Source organism: Leptosomus discolor, chromosome Z (assembly GCF_034619465.1).
Source record: "Leptosomus discolor isolate bLepDis1 chromosome Z, bLepDis1.hap2, whole genome shotgun sequence".
NCBI lineage: Eukaryota > Metazoa > Chordata > Aves > Leptosomiformes > Leptosomidae > Leptosomus > Leptosomus discolor.
In genome coordinates, this window is record NC_141419.1 from 35,811,362 (window position 1) to 35,831,748 (window position 20,387).

General features: G+C 37.5%; 1 protein-coding gene across 8 annotated transcripts in view; it reads left to right on the forward strand.

The window, feature by feature from the left end:
* TRPM3 (transient receptor potential cation channel subfamily M member 3) overlaps window positions 1–20,387 on the forward strand; it is a 289,638-nt gene that overhangs the window by 162,704 nt on the left and 106,547 nt on the right. For 5 of the 8 annotated variants that reach the window (XM_086479119.1, XM_086479120.1, XM_086479115.1 and 2 more), the window contains exons 5-6: window positions 1,681–1,805; window positions 10,405–10,576. In XM_086479119.1, coding sequence (XP_086335245.1) covers window positions 1,681–1,805; window positions 10,405–10,576 — 297 coding nt within the window. Of the gene's footprint in view, window positions 1–1,680; window positions 1,806–10,404; window positions 10,577–13,198; window positions 13,217–20,387 lie in introns of all 8 variants that reach the window. The other 3 variants (XM_086479116.1, XM_086479117.1, XM_086479118.1) reach the window with 1 other exon arrangement.

Genomic DNA, 20,387 nt, shown 5'->3' on the forward strand with positions numbered 1-20,387 from the left:
CAAAGACAGATATAAATTTTAAGTTAAAAGCACATTAGAAAACTGTAGATATTGTACGCTAAATGCAGTGGATTACCACGGGAACTGTAGAAATCAAACTACAGAAATTTGTAAACGAGGACTGACTATAACATTTGTGTTTGGCAAATGAATGACTGCTTCATACCAATTTTGAAATCGTCATAGTTTCAAATGCCAAAACAATACAAATGAACCAGGAAAGTCAACATAATGACTGCTGAAAAGGGTTTTTTTCCTGTGATCAACAATAACCTAGACAAAACAAGTTGCTGTGTTTAATTGCAGAAGTAGTTCTGCATTATCAGTTACCTCTCATTGCTGTTCTTGATTTCTGGAGCAAAGCAGTTGATTTTCAAAAGCAGGTTTTCAAACTGTGTAAATGAAAACTAAGTGTTTTATCTTTATGCGGAATTGTACAAATTGAGAATTTCTGAGTACAGTCTGTTCTGTTGATGATGAATTTTCAATCAGATTTCTCTTAAGGAAAAGTATAATTGAAAAATCCTGAAATACTGCTGTTGGACTGAGAATCAGTGATGTGACAGGGATGGTGCCTACCTGGCTATGACTATTACTGTTAAATGACTTAAACAAGTTCTTCAGAATATTTAGATAGTGCTGCAAGTTGATTATTCTAAATAGCAGAAGTTTTTGCAAACTGGACAGATTTTCTGCTTTGAATCCTTTGGGTTGTTGGATCAGAGCTTAGTTCATAGCTGATTGCAGGTACAGAGTTTTTTTTCCCTTGTCCACCACAGGAAGTAAGTTAGACTCCAGGACTTAGAGTTGTGGGGTTTTTTTTACATAATTTATTTATGGTGCAGAACAACTGCAGCTAAAATCACATATATTATGTGACTGTTGTAATTGCAATACAGTGAGCTTGAAATTGCAGAAACTGAACAAAAAAGCAAACACAGAAACTGAGTAACATCCACAGCAAATCCACAGGTCTGCTTCAGTGCAACTACGTCAGAAAAATAGTTATTGACACACACGTAAAAAAATTATTTTATGAAAAGGAAGAAGGACTTGCACTTGTCCTCTGCACGTAGATACCACTGAAACACTGACAAAGCTGGCCTAAAGCATACAAGGTGCATTATCAGAAAGCACTTGGAAGAGAGTTGGGAAGCAGTCATTCTCTGTACTAATTTCTATTTTCTCACTGATCCCCAGGAGGGTTCTAATACTCTGCTGGAAGCTGTCTCAAGTGACTGAGAGTGTTTGGAAAGAATGGTAGAATAGCACACCACAGAGTAGTGTAATTTTCACGCTTCCATTCTTTATTCAGACAGAAGGGAACACTGGGTTCATTCCTGTGCATCTTTCTCTACGTGGGAAGGATACAAATGCTTGTATACACATATGTTTGTGAACACAAGTGCAGATAAACAAGATACAGTCAGCTGTCAACATTTCCATTCTTATTTCTGTATCTGTGTAATTTTTTTTTTGTTGCTTTGTTTAATATTTTTTAGATTAGATGAAATGGACTTACAGCATTACTGTGATAATAATCAGTATGAATATATTCATAGTTTTACTTAATTGCAAGTATAGGCATAGGTGTTCCTTAAAACAGAGTTCTATACTAAATCCATAATGAACAAAAAGGACATAATTACAAATTTTTATTTTATGCTGTTTGTTTCTTAGGAGTCATTCGGCATGTTGGAGATGCACTGAAAGATCATGCCTCAAAATCTCGAGGGAAGATCTGCACCATCGGTATAGCACCATGGGGGATTGTGGAAAATCAAGAGGATCTGATTGGCAAAGATGTAAGCCCTATATCAACATAGATCAACTCCTATATATATAAAACTTGCAGTTATTTTTCCTTTCCTCTCCATCCCTCACTTAACAATTCATCATAGAATTAATGTCTGCAGCAAAAAAACAATACATGCCCAGGTTTTACATTATGATTGATAGCAGTTTTGACATGGCAACAATAAAAACTCCTGCGCTGTACATTCTTTAAAAATAAATTTTAAAGAAATTTCATTAAATGCTATTCTTATAAATATATTAAAGTTTTGTCCTTAGAATGCTATGAACCCTGAAAAGTGCCTAAGAAAACACTGATTGCAAAGCTTGAAGCCCGATTTATTTTGAAAAAATACTATGACGCATTGGTTAAATTCAGAATTGCAGACTGTCCCCTTATAATATATTCCATTTTATACATTTTTATTACTGCAATTGTGAAGAGTCTTATAAATGTATTGGACAAGAGATCAGACCTCAAAGAATCATTACTTCACTCAGCTTCTGAAGGGTGAGGTCGTTGTTTCTTGTACTTTTTCACATCATCCTTCTCTTTTAAGGCAACGCTGTCAATCAGAAAGATTAACCCCCTGATTTTAAATACACGAATAGTTTACTTATGCTGGTTATGTGTTACCTGAAGCTTTTCTGAGCCCTATGTTTTTTTCTTCACCTCTGGTTCATTCCAAAGCAATCTGTCTGAGATCCAGTGGCTAACTTTGAGTGGAGAAGTGATACAGTCTTCATTCTGCATAATGAACATTTTTCTTGTCTGTGTTACTCTGGACAATTCCTGTCTGTATGTTCATCCATTAGCAAGTTGGGGATGGGAAGTAGATTCAGTTATTGGTTAGGTCAGAAGGAATTCCAATGAGTATGAATAAATTGATCTAATTGGAATTCATTGCAATTCACTATTAAAGTGTAGCCATTAGGGGGAATTGTATTAACGTGGGATTTTGTATTCTAATACCACCAGTGCTTGTATAATGGGGTTACCAATATATACAAACAAGCAGGATGGGACTCTGCAGCAGTAATTCTGAGTCACTAATGAACTCTTCTGAGATGCAGTGTGAAAACTGACTAGCAGAAGTAGCTAATCACAGAGATAAGGTACATCTTGTTAAAAAGGTGTAATGTACGCAAAAATTTCAAATAAGCAGTCTTTACTGACTGTGCAAGGGGTTTTGGAAGCATTGCAAGAAGAAAGAAGGCAAGAAAGGGCATCAAATTAGTCATGAATTTGGGGACATAGTTATTCCTCCATTAGTTGTTTCCATCTGTTGGAAAGCTACCTGCCTCTGTTCTCAGCTAGTGTTAAAGGGGCTCAGGAGCTTTATTTTACAGAAAGAGCTGAAGAAAAAAGTTGGTTTCCCAGCTGTTTCAGCCAACTGGAAGAGCCCCTTGATTTCTGATTTCTTTAAGAGACATTTTCTTCTAAATATCCTTCCAATTTAACAGGAAACCAAGAAGTTGTATGCTGACTTTTTTTTTTTAAAAAATAAGCTTTCTGCTAAATCAAAACAGATTAATACTTAGCCTGATCATCAGACAGAAAGTGACAAAAATTTAAAAAACAGTAAAGAAAACAAATTGAGTACAGTCTTCTGTTAATGAAACCACGATTATATCAGTGGGATTACAATTACAGGGCCATCACTAAGGGCAAAAATAGTTCCAAAATGTGTCTGTGATAGACAAAATTGAAACTTTTCTTCTGAACCTCCTGGTCCCTAATACTTTCATGAAATGGTTGATCATGATATAATGCTGAAGCACTTCTGGCTTTATCTATCTCTAATGCATATGTAAGATATTGCTTTATGCTTACCAAAATTGCATTTCATCTTCCATTTTATTGCCTAGTCAGGCTGTTTTCTGGAGACTTTGTTTAACTCTTCATAGTCCACTGAAATATCTGTAGGCTTTTCACACTCTTATTAGCTGCAAATCCATTACAGCTATGTGGAACAGAACATGATGCAGCTTGAGACAGGCCACTTGTGTCGCTGAATCTTAGTAACACTCAGTCTTTGCAAAAATTAACTTTTCTTTCGTACTGTTTTGCCTTCCTTTCCCCAGTTACTAATCCCTCAAAGGACTTTCTCTCTTATCCAATGTGTGCAGTTTCTTTAGAAGCATTTGGTGAGGAAGCTTTTTGAAAGCTTTTTTGAAAATCAGTGTACTATATTGACTGGTTCATTAGAGGTGAATGCTGTGAAATGACCCAAGAAGGGAAAATATAAATAGTACCATAAGCATGTAAAATGAATCATCATTAAGCCAGAAACAAAGGCCACAAAGGATTATGCAGTGGGGAAAAAAGGCAACCAATAGTAAAAGGCCTGTCGAACTCTGTCATCAATGCGGCTTTATGCCTATATGCACTATGTCTGGTTAAATTATGATCAGAACTGAAGAGTTGTCAAAACATGCCCTCCCAGCACCAGATAGATGCAGAAAATTGTCTTAGTCATGGGCTTTGGGGAGGGGGAGGGAGGGAGGGGTGGAAGTTGTTGCCATTGCACATGCCCCATGCATGCTGCCTCCCTGTGCCTCATGGCAAGTCGGGCATGCTCAGCAGAGCTGTGCCTCTGCTAATGCTCCAGCTCGTCCCTGGCCTGTGTGGATCTTGAAGTGATAGCTGGGGAGTTATATTACATTTACCAGTCCATCCAGATCAGTCAGCTCTTCAGAATCCCAAAGGCTTTCCTCAGAACCATGAAGAGAACTGGCCAAGTTAAGCAAAATATTACTGTTGTTCGCTATTTGTTATATTGTGATGCTTAAAGATCCCTAAATAGACTTGTCTTACTCAGGTGCTGTAAAAGCAATATAGCAGAAAATAGTGCCCCTCTTAACACGCTTAGATTCTAATATAAAAACAAAGCACGCAAGGGAAAGGAGGTTAGTTGCTTTAATTCCAATTTTCTGATAGAATAACTGAGAAAGTAAGGTGGCTTGCTCATTCTCCTAGAAAACTTGGATTATAAACAAATTTCTCCTAAATACAGAGCCATTCTTGCTTTTAAAAGAGTGCACTTTGTGAGTCTTCATGGCATGCACGTCTTTCCTTTCAGAGTCTGTTAAGTCCTCATTTGGGTTAATTTCTAGTCACCTCAGTAGGAACAGTACCTGGATCACAAAGAGAACACTGATTTTAGTACTTTCCTTTTGCTTAGTGAAATCATTCAGATAAGTTTCAGTTCTGGTCCAAAGAAGCTAGTATTTGAGACTTAAATGAAAATATGCTTTTATTGTGCAACACAGTGAAAAGGACATTTCCAGCATACTGTGATATGTCATTGATCAGTCAAGATGCTGTAGTATATAACCTAGCAACTCAAATAGAATGCATTTTTTTAGTAAGTACAATTTTGAGGAAAAAAAATAAAATACATTTTCTTACTGAAATAATTGAAACTAAAATTGAGCTTCTGTACTGCTGTGCTTAGTCAATGCAAAACCTATGACATCCATTCTTCCATGCCTGCTATAAAAATGCCTCCATATGTGGATCCAGCATGTTGACATAAGGAGAAATTCCTGAATTCTCTCCAAATTTCTTTTATTTGTCTCCCTTAGAGAACTGTTATAGCCATGGAGTGCGGTGTGTTTCTCTCCATATATGACTTCATTGATCTTTCGGTTACGCTCAAAAACTAGAGTATGGCAAAACTGAAGCTCAACAGAAACTTTGCAAAAAGTAAAATATTTATTATTTTTAACAAAGGCTTTAGCCAGTGAAAAGAAAGCAATAGCTGTCAGCTTTTATCATTTAATGAAGCAGAATGCACAACCTGAAATATAAGCCTACTTTGTAGCCCTGTACATAAACAAATAAAGGTGCTACAGAAAAGCTAAAAGTGTTATCAGAAAGGATACTACATTCTCACAGCAAATTTATATCTATATAACAAATATATGTTTATTATACAAATATAAATGATATATAACGTATTATATATACTACAATGTAATGTATTTGTTATGATACAATAGGTATTACTTATATTGCATATATTTTATATATTATATATCTATTTTATAAATATATAAATAAACTCCTTTCATGCACTCTGTGTTCCAGAATAAGTCCTGGTTTTTACCTCCTACAACTCAAATGTTGGAAGCACAATCATTGCCAGTTGTACGTATTCTTTATGGACTTCACTAATAACAGATGCCTGTTCTTTTGTAGTGCTCAAAATATTCAGAAAAAATAAATTTAATAAAACTCAAGCAATAAGTATACTGCTACTTGAAACCTACTCTCCTATACAGATGAAATAACAAAAATAAGGAGCAAATATTGACTCTTTTTATATAAGAGCTAAGTTTATATTGGACTAAACGTAAGTTGAATACAAACTTCCTTAGCTATTTCTTTTATTAAAAAATAAAACCTGGCTTTCTCAGTCTAGTAATGCTTCTGATTTATTAAAGACTGCAGTTTCAGAGTGACCAATTTTTATATTAGTGCAGTTGCTGAATTTTAGAACTATAACTGGAGGTAAGAACAAGTCATCAGCAAAGTTTTCTCTGGAATGCTCAAACGGTACAGCAGAACTCTGCAGTCTTGCTCTACTTGCTCAGTTATATCTTCATCTTTTTTCAGTATTGATTTGGATGGTGGAATAGGGAGGAAATTTAAAAGCTGGAAGGTTTTATGCACTTTGGAGGGCAGGGTCACAATGGCGAAGTTAGAAGTCAGCCTGTCATGGAGCAGATGCTAGCATGAACTTCTCAAATCCCTGGACAGTAACAGACTATACAACTTCTTTTGGAAAGGTGGGGACCTTCCATGTAGTAGTGGGTCGCCAGGTAATTATTAATAGTTAACAACTCAGTTACATCATAACTCAATGCTGTTTCAGAAAGATGAGTATTATTTAGTAACAGAACTGTTATACAACCTTGGAAATCATTCATTTTTATGGCACTGCGCACAGGTAAGCCAATGTCTAGTTATAAGACAAGTCAAGGAGGTAAGAACAAACAGGAGGTGCAGAAAACATAACCAATGAGGAAAGCTCAAAGAACTGGAATTGTTTACTATACATTGCAGCTGAACTAACTGAGAAAGGCTTATTTTCATCAACATTCCAAGTCCTGCCCACTCCCTTTTCCCTGATCCCATCAGTAAATGCTTCATTATAAAGGACTTCACTCTGCCACTACCAAGTCCCCTTCATTTTCAGAATACCACCTACCTCCCTGAGATTACCGAGGTTATCCAAGCCAGAAAAAGTGTACATTCAAGAATTAGCATAACTATAAAATTAGTGTCTCCTTACCATTCATGTATATGAAAAAAAAATCATATAGCTGTCAAGCTTGATAGGTATGTAGCCGGAACTCACCAAGTCAAACCGCAAACTTTAAAACACATTCCAGTGAGTCTTATCAGAAAGACCAGTGCTTATATTACCTGCTGTGTATGTGTGTACCAGACAATACATACATCAGACTGTTAAGATGGACTACACCTTTCCTTTTCACTTTTTTCACAGTAATCTGAATAACAACATCACCTTATAGCATGAGACTGCTTCCTTCTGTCTCTCATATTTCTTTGTTTTTACAGTGTCAGAAAGATTGTTTTGCTTTAATTATTTTCTGCAGGTTTCAGAATAATGATAAAAGTTACAGATCTCAGGCAGCTAATTAGTATATTGTTTTATTGTCATTGGATTTGTTGTTACCAGTTTTGACTTTGTTTTGGTACTTTACATTTATCCTTCCAGAAAGACATTATTCTTTGAGAATAAATTGAATTGCTGGGAAAAAAAAGATTACAAATAAACATAAATAGTTAGTTCTCAAGTTTGTTTCATTATAATGTTTACCCAGTGTCAAAGTGTCAGAGGCCTCTTGCAGGCCAGGTCAGGAAATAATTAAGGAAAGTGTAAGGACAAGAAATTCAGCTCTCTCGTTTCAAACTACAAGGTGGGAAGCACGCCTGGAGCAAAGCTGGGGACTGGCATATTTGTAGCATATACAGAGAATTTGGACCATGGTGCTTTCAGGATCCTCTAAATTAAACCAGGAATGACTCTGTTCCCTGGTGTACCCCAGAACAGCAAGGCTGCAGAGAAAGCTTAATTTGAACAACAGCTACTACTTTTTGAGAAGCAAACGATGGATCTCTTTCTTTTTCCACCGCTACTCTGAACACACTAAGTTTGTTGTGAATTCTTTGCCTTAACCCAGACTCCTGAGATTCATGCATTGGATCGCATGACACATGCATGCTCATTGTCCATGGTGAGCTACCCCGAGCAATGTCTCAAGTGCTGTCACTATGTTGAGTGTCATGTGCCCAGGGGGAATGTAAACAGAGTATAACAGTGGTTTTAATTCAAGCTTGCTGCCACCTCAAGGTGCAAAGGCAACTGCTGGGGTTGCAACAGCTCCTCACCTGTTGACAGAATGCCCTCAGCCTGTGCAACATGAGTACTGCTTCACAGCATGGCTGCTGTCACATTCATTAATTTATATTTAGCGGGGTTGTCTCGAGCATAAATGCTTTCTTTCAGCTCCGCAGCGGAAGATGCCAGGGGACTTTATTCCCTCTTCTCAATGCAGAAAGAGGATGAGAAACATTAAAGTCAAGGTTTTCCCAGGCTTTTAACTTACCTGTAAAATGTAAGAGTTTGAAAAGAACAAAGGAATGTGAACTGCAAGAGTGAGAAATTGAAAATCTGCTGAGTGTTGAGGAAAAGGAATTCACCTCAAGGAAATAGCCTCAAAGCGTAGGATTTTCTTGCCTTCCTGAAGATTTTGCTTCTCCTTTATCAGGAAGAGTCTGACACTGTGGTTTGCGAAATTTATTATTAAGAAAGAAGTATTTCAGCTGTCGAACTGTGCATGCTGTGAACAGTTCAGTTGAAAATAATTATATTCTTATTTTCAAGATCTTAGTTTGATTTAATTTGATTCTTAAGTGTGTGAGGAAGAACCTTCTTTTACTTTCTGACAGTGGCATGGAACACATGGTTTCTTTGTCTGTAGAAGCTAGTTCATAAACATGTTCCAACAGCGTTTTCATATTTAAGCTATATGCTCCTGTAGAATGAATGTTTTATGAATGGGGTACCAAAAGAAACAGTATAGAAGAAATTTGAGCCAAAGCTATCACCTGTTCTCACAGTGGAGTGCACTGTCTTGCTGTTGGCCAGCTGCCCTCTTGGTCTTCTCAGACCTATTTCCTCCCTTTTGCAGGGTGAACAGCTTACAGAGTATCCCCTGTGTGACAGTTTGTAACAGCTAAAGAAGTCTGTAGCCTTCCCCTTGCCAGCCAAGAGGTGACCAAAGCACTGCAAGCATTCACAAGTGAAAATAACAGAGAGAGGTATCTCTGGCCAGAGTTACTAACACATATTGTTTCTAAAGAATTATGTCTCTAGAATAACAAAGGAGAGAAGCTTAGGAAAAGAAATTAATAAGTTAATGATATTTCTGTCTGCAAGCTTTTTTGTCAAAACATGAGTGTACACTTTTGTGCATTAAAAACAACAAGATTTTGTTAGATCTGCGAAATTAACAATGCCAGGGCTGTGAAGAAAATTCCTTGCAGATGAAGTATAGTCCAGCTGAGTTTTGTAACAATTTACTTCAGCATTTCTTCAGCTAGGACTTCATTTTACAAATTTCCAGAGTTTTGCCTTTCCAAAAAGACAAGACATATGTAAACAATGCAGGGAACAATATTCCTAGTAAATGTCTTTGAAAAATCAGCCAGGATCCCTCAATACAACACCAGTTTTTTTGCCACATCAGTGCAGTCTTACTGTCACTGGAGCCCTACCAAAATAGCAAACAGCTGAACGTGTCCCAGTGTAATAATAATTTGGTCCAACTGGAGGCTGTTGGTGGGATAAATCTGCAACAATTTACTCTGTCTGCTGAAGAGTTTCTCCTGATGAAAACAAAGCAAAGGAAGAGTAACAAACTCCCCATTGAATGGAAACTTCGTAAATCTGTTGTGAATGCAAGCAGCTGCCTTTGTACTATGCTAAGAATAGGCCAATATTTTTTCCCAAGGAAATTGAAAATGTGGTGCAATATCATGCATACACCTCTCCAAGAGTGGAACTCACCTGCACTGGTGTGTCTGCAGAGGACCTCCTGTGCTGGTGGCTCTGAATGAGTTAGAACAGGGGGCATGATACTGGGTGGGGTCTGTGAAGGAAGAAAAGAAGATTTTGATCAGATGAGGTGAGGGTTTATGGCAATGCAATTGAAGGACAGCAGCAGACAGAGTGTATAGTATGTGTGTGCAGTCACATAGACCTTTGGAGGGCTGACCATTAGCTGGACTTAACCTTGAAACAGTGGCCATTGATGCTGTTGAAACAGATTACCATGGAAAACCCTTTAAGCATTGTCTGCATCTGAAAGTTCAGTGGTTACAAGAGGTGGCCACACTGGTTTAAGGTCTAAGGTTATTTTTTACTTTACACATAGAAGGCAGCAGTGTTCGAATGCAATACTTCAGACAATTTTGATTTTTTGTTTTGTATCACCTGATATCTTATAATTGATTTAGTTCAGAAGATCTTTTCTGTTTAGTACTTTTTATTTTCCTCTGTTTCTAAAATGCAGGTGGTCCGACCATACCAGACGATGTCCAATCCCATGAGTAAGTTGACAGTGCTCAACAGTATGCATTCTCATTTTATTTTGGCTGACAATGGCACTACTGGTAAATATGGAGCAGAGGTGAAACTTCGTAGACAGCTGGAAAAACACATTTCACTTCAGAAGATCAATACAAGTGAGTAATATTTTGCTTGAATGGTTTTATAGTTGCAATTATATCAAAGACACTATGAGTTTAAATAGGCAAAAGGTCCGTATATTTTGGGGAGTAGTTCTACCATCTAAAATGGTGAGCATGAACTAATAAAAGAAAATAATGGTGAACAAAGATAATAAAATTTTGGTTTAGCATACTGTGGGTAAGGGTACAGCACAAATAGCTGATTTTGTTTCTGGTCATTTTCAAACAGTATTTGTCAAGGCTCTTCAGGCTCAACTTAGGTCTTTGGTAGCCCCATCTCCTTAAGGCTGTGTACAGTTCTGGTCCCCTTCATTTCATGAAGAATACAGTGGAATTAGTAAAGGTAGCGAAAAGGGTGGCAGAAGGTAAGGGAGAGCATTTTATGACAAAGACTTTGCAGATGGGAAGAGATAACTGAAGTGTATAGAGGTATATAAAATCCTGCATGGCTGCAGGAGAAACAACTGCACAAATCAAACAGTCCCAGAGCCACTGAAATTTAGAGGCAGAGGGAGTATCCCATAAAAGCCTTTCTATATGTTTGCACTATATCTATTAGTTTTTCCTAGGCAGCTGTCATTAGCCACACCCGGAGGCAGAATATGAGGTAAGATGGTCCTTTCACCTCAGCTTTTACAATCATGATGATACATTCTGCATCATGATCAGATGAAGCTCCAGTTTTTCTCTCAAAGTTGTGGGTTTTTTTTTTTTCTTTTATAATCGGGTACCAGTTTCCCACATAAAATGAAAAGTAAATAGTCAGCTAAGTAAGCACTTCTGCTTGCATAAAATAAAAGATCTCAGTATTATTTCTGTAGTGTATGGATGCTTAATTTAGATGGGAAGTTATTTTCTTACTAGATATTTTGAATACTTTTTTTATTATTATTCTGTTTACAGTTATTTAGTTTTTAGAAATTTAGTGCTAACAAAAGAAGAAAGGATCAGCTCTAAAAATTGAATCTAGGCTGTAGGTGAGGAAGAAATCTTCCTTTGGATGTTAGTCAGGCAATAATATTTTTAGTCTCACAAACAAACCTCAATGTTGTACCTGTACCATTTAGGAATGAAGATAGAGCTCATTTTTCAAAAGTAATCATATCCACAGCCTTTCCGCTGATAACTGTCTGTAAACATGCAATTTTGAGGCCAGGAACAGTGACAGTTTTTATGATGTAGGCACTTGAAACTGGAATGAGACTAGGAAACTCATTTAGACTCTTGGACATCAGATGATAATGAATTACAGACGGGCCCAATGGGGTGAACATAAACTAGTGTGTTGATCGTGCTTGATAAAGCTTTCTGTGTGATGAGTATAGTCTGTGCTTAAATTAAAATGCTGTACTACTTACACCTTTCAACACTACTGCATGAACTACACGCACTACAGGCTTTTTGTTTTTGCAATATCAGAGTATATATTGCTTTTTCTCAGAGAGCAGTATGTAGGTGTGAACAAATGTGTGTGCATCCTAAGCAATCTGTGCATGCCCATGAGTTTCCTTAGCAGATGGACATAGTATGATCTAATCTGAGGTTCACCAGCAACGAAAATTCAGATTTGAAAATGGCATGTGTGATGTAGTCAAACTGTAGGAAACTATGCCATAAATAATAATTATTTTGAGGACATTTATAAGAAAAATTTGAGCTTTTGCAGTTTACAGCACAACATTGTGTTGTGGAAATCTTTATGTTAAAAAATAAATCTCTTTAGACAGATTTAGCTTAAAACAGTTTTGGACAAGAAGTTTATCTGTTGAAAAGTGATTGATGGATGGACCTCCAGACTTTGGTGGTTCAAGTCAAATGCTTGGCTGACCTCTTCAAACACCTACAAAAAATGAAGAATTTCTCTTCTCTGGTTTCTCTCTGCATCCACCCCAGCCCCCACCCCCCAGGAGTGTGTATCTTCCTTTTCTTTTCCCTTTACTCTGTGACAGAGTCTCTCTATCATTTAACCTCTCCCTCCCAAATCTGTCTCTCTTATAAACACAAAAACACTTGGGTCTCACAGCGCTTCTTCAAAACAGAAGTGTGAGAGAACTGTTAAGAAGGAAGCTTGCCAGTAAGATTTGTACGTCTTGGTCCAGCGACATCCAGAATGCTCCTGCCATGTTTTGTTTTCCTTTGTTTTAAAAGAAGGTGACTGAGTCCTGCCTAGCCTCTAGTTAATCGAAAGGTGGCCATATGGATGAGAGAAGGACCACCTGCCCTGTTGGGTCAGCCAAGCAGATGGCCACTTTCTGATGCCTTTCCTTGCCCTCATTCCTAGCAGAGCAATGAGGTCCTCTGCCCTGTGTGTGCAGGGTCACTGTTGCAAAGGGGTCGTCATCCAAATGGGAGTGTGTGCAGCCATGCATGTGTGTCCTTACTTATTACCATTTTCCAGTTGTAAGCATGTGGAGTGGGGAAAAAAACTGACAGCATCAAACTTTTGTCTGATGGAGAGTCAGGGAAAAATACAATTTTTAGTTAATCGCCAAACAAAAGAGCAGAGGACTAGAAAATAGAACAGATTTCAGAACTAATAAACAGCTGGTAACTTCTTATTTCACAGCCTGTCCCTGGACAATAGTGCTGAAAGCAGATTTTATTCTTATTTTTAAGCCTGCCTGACTTTTATGTGCTAGGCTTGTCATATATTCTTCTTTACTTCTTTGCTTCAACTGTATCTTTCTCCAGTGCAGTGATAGCTCTCCTGGATGTTAAGGATCGCGCACTATTCACAAATGGAAAATGCAAGCTTGTGCTCACGTATTAAAGACACAGAAAATGGTATTTCCTTCAGATAGACTAGGACAGCGGCAGTCTCTTTTATATAATTAAAGATTAAATCTTGTCATTAAATATGCCAGATAATTCTGAAAGGCCAAGCTGGTTTGTCCTAATATGGCATCACTCTCAGTCTTTCAGCAGTATCTAATTTCCTGAATGAGGTTACTATTAAATAATAATAATAATAATAATAATAATAATAATGATGATGATGTTTGCCTTATGCTCCCTGTGAACATTAGAGAAAAGATTTCCTTGAATACTCTGTTTCCACTCTACGTTTCTAGCTTTTACCGCTTCCATAGCTCTTATTTTCAGGAATTAAAAAATGCTTTCCAAGCAAGCAGAAGGTACAGTTGCATTTGTGGGTTAGTCTGAGTTTGAAGTTTCAGGACAGTCATTTGTGCATTTAACTAGAGGTCAATTTGATGCTTCAGGGCAGGTCTTTCTTATTTTCACAAGTGAAGACTATTTTAATACAGCCCAGCAATCATCTTTGGCGGTCAGCCACAAGTTGTTGCAAACTCCTGAATCATAGAATCATAGACTCATTAGCTTGGAAGAGACCTCTAGGATCATCAAGTCCAACAGTTGACCTGATACCGCCATGCCCACTAATCTATGTTCTGAAGTGCCACACCTACATGTTTTTTGAACACCTCTAGGGATGGCTACTCCACCACTTCCCTGGGCAGCCTGTTCCAATGCTTGCTCACTCTTTCAGTAAAGAAATTTCTCCTAATGTCCAATCTAAACTTCCCCTGGCGCAACTTGAGGCCATTTCCACTTGTGACCGGCCACCAGCTGGATTTAACTCCATTCACCACAACTCTCTGCACTCAGCCGTCCAGCCAGTTTTTAACCCAGCTTAGAGTGCACCTGTCTAGGACATGAGCCGCAAGTTTTCCTAGGAGAATGCTGAAGTTTCAAAGTGCATTTCTTCTTCTAGTAAGAAATGTTTAAAGTAAAATGAACTTTTATAAAACTGTTTTAAGATCTAAAGGAAATATTGAAGGTGATCTGATCAGAAATGTTTCTGGTTTTAAATTCACACAAACATTTGAGTCCTGGACTTTTTACAGGAATTTAAAGGCGGGGAGGTCACCTTAAGATGTGCTCTGGAAAGAAGGAAAAATGTCTTTGTGACCATCTCTGCCATACGGTTTATTTGTGCAGCTTTGCATGGACAATTTGACAGCTCATGTAAAAACTTTTACATTGAAATGTGGAGTTAAAACAATTTTAGTTCATCATATTCCAAAAATATTGCATTAATAAGCTGAAAGTTTTCGTGACAAATGTACAGGGATTTTAAATGCAAAAAAATATCCCAGCTCAAAAGGTGTGATTTTTCAGAGACACAGTAAGTGGACTGCATCTGTTTGCAGCTATGATGCTATGCTTATACTGTTTCTTGGCACACAGAGATCTATAGCATGTCAGGCTGACGTAATTCACTGCTGCCAGTTTACTGATTGCTGATTCACTGCTTCTGGAAGTGCTTGTAATACTAAACTCTGTCTCACTGCCTTGAATGCTATTTGTAGAATGATAGTTTTCATATGGGCAGGAGCAGACCTCTGTTGGTCCACAGTCTGAGTTTCCTCTTGAAGTGGAGTGTTGTCAATGCTAGATAAGCTTGCCCATAGCTTTGTTTAGCGAAGTCTGAAAACCTCCAATAATGGATAGTCAACAATTTATATAGGCTCCAGCGATGTTTGGAAACTTTCCCCACCCTACTACCAGCATCTGATCTGGAGCCCCCAAACCACTGTTTGTGGCCATTTTGCCTGGCTTTAGCAAGAAGAGTATGCTTCTAACACCTTTGTAACACCCCTGCACATAGTTGTAGGCAGGTATTAGATTACTCCTCTGGCTTATTTTAAAAAGGTTAAACAAGCCCTGCTGTCTCAAACCCTCCTCTTCAGACGTATGCTCTAGGCACTATGTATCTTGGCAGCTTCTCTCTAGATGCTCGCCAGTTTCTCCTCATCCTTCTTGAAGCGGACAGCCCAAACCTGAATCCAGTACTTCAAATGTAGCCGCACTGGTGATGAACAGAGTGGGGTTGGGATAAAAACTCACACTTGACCCACTTCTCTCATGTAGCACAAGTACATGGTTTGCCTTATGTGCACTGAGAGTATGCTGCTGGATCACATTCAGATGGGCATCCACTGTAATCTCAAATCCATGACATCAGGATCTTGTTATCTGATTAGAACAAAAGCTACAAGTTTTACTTTGAGCAGTCAAGTAATTTACATTGTTGGAATCCTTTTTCAAGAATGAACATAGAAAAATTGCAGTTTATGTGAGGTTTTTCAAGTTTGGACTTAATTTTCCCAAAAATCACACAAGTCCTTATTGTCTTGGAGCCCTGAAGTAACTTTCAGTTTTAAAAAAATGTGATCTAATTGACTGTGTTTATAAGGATGACTAAAAGTCATTAGGCATTCATCCTCAAGAGATAGTCTGATACGGTAGACCTAGCACTTAATTATTCTTTTTCTAAAATTTTTGTGCATCCCTCAAGCTCCTCTCATCTACAGTACTCCTTGATTAATTGTAAAATCTTATGTTTCAGCACTTAATTTTATTCAGAAGAAATAGGGATCAACGTATCCTCTAAAATGTTAAAAATTCATTTTCTTTTTTAGAATCCCATACACAATACATTTCCTCCTCCCCCTGATGCCTGGAGGGCATACTTATACATGCTTTCCAGTGAATTACAATGGTGCAAAGAAATGTTTCAAATGAACTGGTTAAAATAAAAGAGGTAGAATGACTTTCACCAGAAAACTGGTATTGGCATTGGATTAGAAATCAATTAATATCTTAGGATCCCGCGAGATGTAAAGTGCAGTTAGTCTTTTTTTCCCCATCCTGAGAAAATACTGGTGGCCAGGACAGAAAGAAAACTTAATGTATCACCAAACAGATGATATAATCTATAAACAGAGACAGGAAAGAAATGAAGTATCTCATTACTAGAGATGATCTATTGCAAATTCTGCAAGTATGACATTCCTAGACTCTAACAAAGCATTTCTGTGAAGTGTGCTAGAAAGGCCTGGTCATTTGCCAGGATGTACATCGTTACCACTTCTGCAGAACATTGCTGAGTAACACAATAGGTACATTAGTCTTGCCTCCAGCCAGAAACACAGAAGAAATGTGTCTACAAAATGTGCATTGGAAGTTACAAGTCATAAAATATTCATTCCTGCCACTCCGCAGATGGTTAGGTTAGAATAATTGCCAGTGTAGCAACTCAGCTAATAGGTCTGATCTGAGGACCGTTAATCACTTTCAGGCAAAGTCACTCCAATATGTTGACATCTAAAGGGTTTCACCCATTTTGTGATTAGGTGGAACAATGCTTTCTTATAAACAAGTGTGGGCTAGAATTACTTCGTGTTACATAAAAAGACCCTTTACCAGTACTTACAGAATCTCAAAAATCCTACCTAAAGTTTTCCCCTTTTGCATTCGTGTTTGCATTCTTATAATATGCAGTTCATTCCTCCTGTTTGCGTTAAGGCCATCAGTTCATGTAGTATAGTTGTTGCTATTAACAGAACTGTTACTACTAACTGAAATATTCTCAAATCCTTAAAGAACTTACAGTGTGATTGCCAAGCATTTCCATCTCAAATGCCTACTTTCCTTCATATAAATGATCTTGCTGGAGCAGTGGAGAAAAACAAAAACACAAATTATTTATATACATAAAATTATTGCACGTAGCCTATATAAAAGTTTTTAATTTGAATGAAAGAGGTTGTGAATTAATTAAGAATGTTGTAAGTTTTTCTTTAGAAGAACATGTGTAATTATCTGTCGGCAGAATCAGAATCTGGACATGACGCATAGCATAGGGTAGCATAGCATGCACTTACGACATGTTCTTGTGTATGCATAACTATTTTGAGAAACACACAATCGTTTTCTTTGACTTGCATGTATCAGCACACACGTATCGGTAACAAAATTTGTGTTTGGCATGTGTTAGAAAGGAGTAATGTTCTCTCAGTAACAGTTAGAAGGGCAGAATAAGCTTTTGTGTGATATTTACAAATCTGACAAATGACCTTGAAAACATATTCATTATGTGCTAATGACATTTTTCTTTTAAAACCAGACATCTTTCTTATACTGAAAGCTTCATCTACCAAAAGATTTAAATCTTGGTAGAATACTGCCAGAATTCTCTGTTCTCTGTAACTATCTGACAGGATTTTACATGCTTAAAATTTGTTTTGGAAATAGGTGAAGTCCAACCACTGAGGCAGCGGTATTCAAATGGGGTTAACAGCTACCATTATGGATTGAAATGTAAAAAGATCTAATGTTTGGTCTTATGATTTAAAAGAGGCTTGTTTACTTGTCAGCTTGTACTACTTAGTTTTCTGCCAATTTATAGAATTAGACAAAACCTCAGAGGAAAATGTAGTGATGAAGCAAAAGGACTTCACGATCATGAAGAATGAAGATAACAAGGGTATATGATGTCACTTAGACAGCAGCCTTTGCTGATCAGGGGGGAGGATACTTTTCACTATGAAAACTCTTTATTCTTCGTAAATCTAGCTACCTCCTTCTTCTTCAGGAACAGTTATGCAGAAGAGAGCAAAGCGCTTTTTGATGTTTTTAACAATTCTTTTTCCAAAACACCCAAAAATAAGATAAAAATGAGGATATGTAACCAAAGACATATTTGAAACCAGAATGTTAAGCCAGAGGGCATAAAGGTGATGCATATTTAATTCCAAGTAGACTCCTTCAAACAATCAGAATGTTTTGAGTAGTTTGGTTTATTTTGTGACTTTTATATACTCCATTAACAAACACACTTTCTTTAGCCTTTTTGAAGCTTACAGACCCAGAAAACAGGCAAAATTATTTCTTCTTTGAAGCCAAACGTGCTGTAGGTCAGAAGGGATTCGTCTGCATGCAGTTGGTCACCCTTCTGGAATAGGCAGACTGTATCATAAGGCTTTGAAGAACAAAGTGTACATTTATCTTAAAGCTAAATGTCCATTTATGTTATAGTTGCCACAACAGCTGTGTATAGTAAGCCTCAACACTGCTTTTCATCTCCCACTCTCGTACTGCAATGCTAACACCTTAAGTGTTATGTACATTGTGCTTCATCTTCTCTGCCCTGTGTGAAAACTAGATAAGAATATATATTCTGTATTGTGGTTTTATTAAGGGCTGGTGCCTTGTCCTCTTTCCTAGAAACACTGGAGATCTCAGTGTTTTGGGTTTTTATTTCCTTCCAAAAAAAGGGGAAAATTACCTCAAACAGACCTCTGTATATTTTGCCCAAGAATCACTCTGCACTACTTAGTCAGTTCCATGCACTGAAGCATGTTGGTATTTCTTAGAAAGACTACCACACCAAATCCTTAGGTTCTGTAGGTCCTTCTTGTGATATTCTTACTCTTCTTTTGATTAGTGTATTTCTGGAAGTATTATCTCCTAGGCCACATAGGGCTCCATGTGGAATGTTGCTATTCATTATCAATCTGCATTTGTTCTCACTATATGACGTTTGGTGCTGAAGGTTTGCTCTACCTATACAGTATGCTGTTTGAAAACAGACAGACCACAGGCATTGGTACCTGTGTCCTTGTATTTAATCTTTCTACTTTATAGAGTTGGTGAATGTAGTTGAGTTTTGGTAGGCCTGTGAGGAAAAAGTTACCTCTGGGTAAGGAATTGATGGATAAAGTTGTGTTATTTGTTTAGGTAGAGAAGGCAATTGGGACAGGGTAATAATATGTCGACAATATCTGTTCATGTGACCCGTGGACTTCCCTTTGTCATCCTATGCCTGAGAATATATGAAGGGGGCTGGGAAGGCAAAGGGACGTTCAACTGTCATCACTGGCATCTTCTCTGACCATTGCACCATCATCAAATGCATTGGAATTCTCATTTGTTGCAGATTTTTCCTTCATATTCTGTGCAGCCCCAGATGCATTTTCATAACTACACAGCTGGGAATATGTAGGTACAGACTTCATTCTAGGAGAGGAAGCCTGCTGCAGGTTTGCCTTCTGTGAAATCTGAGTAAAACTCAGAACTGTTTGAAGCTTGACTTATTTCAGATTTTTTTAGATATCAGAAATTTGGGCCTTTTTCATCAAAAGCATCATGATGTTAGTGTATCAGGCACTGGAGACAAAAATATCTCGGAAACAGCTGAGAAAGAACATGCAGGTTAAAAATTGTTCTTGAAGCACAGATAAATATGCAATTGCTTAATTGATCCATAAATTCCTTTCATGGACTTGACTTTCAACAGATGAGTTTGTTGAAAACGTCTATGTTTTCATGTGATTGATATATAAGCAAAAGAACGTAGGTCATTTCAGCTCTATAATGTTTGGACATTTTAGATTTATTGAATTCACTGTAAAAATCAGAACAAAACCATAAAACTAAGAAACAGGGATTATTTTAGGCTGAATCTTTTTAGCAAAATCCCTGCTGTTCTCTATCTCACCTGTTGTTGTTTTCTAGAACAGGTGAGAAAGGAAGGATGATTTTCTGAGGTTATATAGTGTCCAGTATGTTGATAATATGCAAAACATGACAAGGAAAAGCTCCTCAATATGTGATTCAAGGCAGTGTAAAAGTTGGTTGTGTTACTGTGATAACTTTCTAAAGTGCTGGCTGCAATATTTGGTAGTGCTCACATCCAAAGGGAACCAGCGAAAGTACCGAGGAAGATGAGATGGAATGTAAAAATTACTGAAATTGTGTTGCTCCTGAGTCTCTTAGGCCGTTGCCTATAGCTGATAGGCTCCAAGAAGAGCAAACCAGTTAGGTCCTGTAGTACTGGCCTAATAAAAAGTTGCCTGCTAGGACAGATAGGGTAAGTTTTGACTGAAATCCATGAAGGTTCTTGTGTGTGTGTGTTTCAACTTGAAGTGCCATCTTCGAACAATATATTGCCGTCTTGTAGAAAGTAACTAAGTGGATTGTTACTGGCCTGTGAGATTCA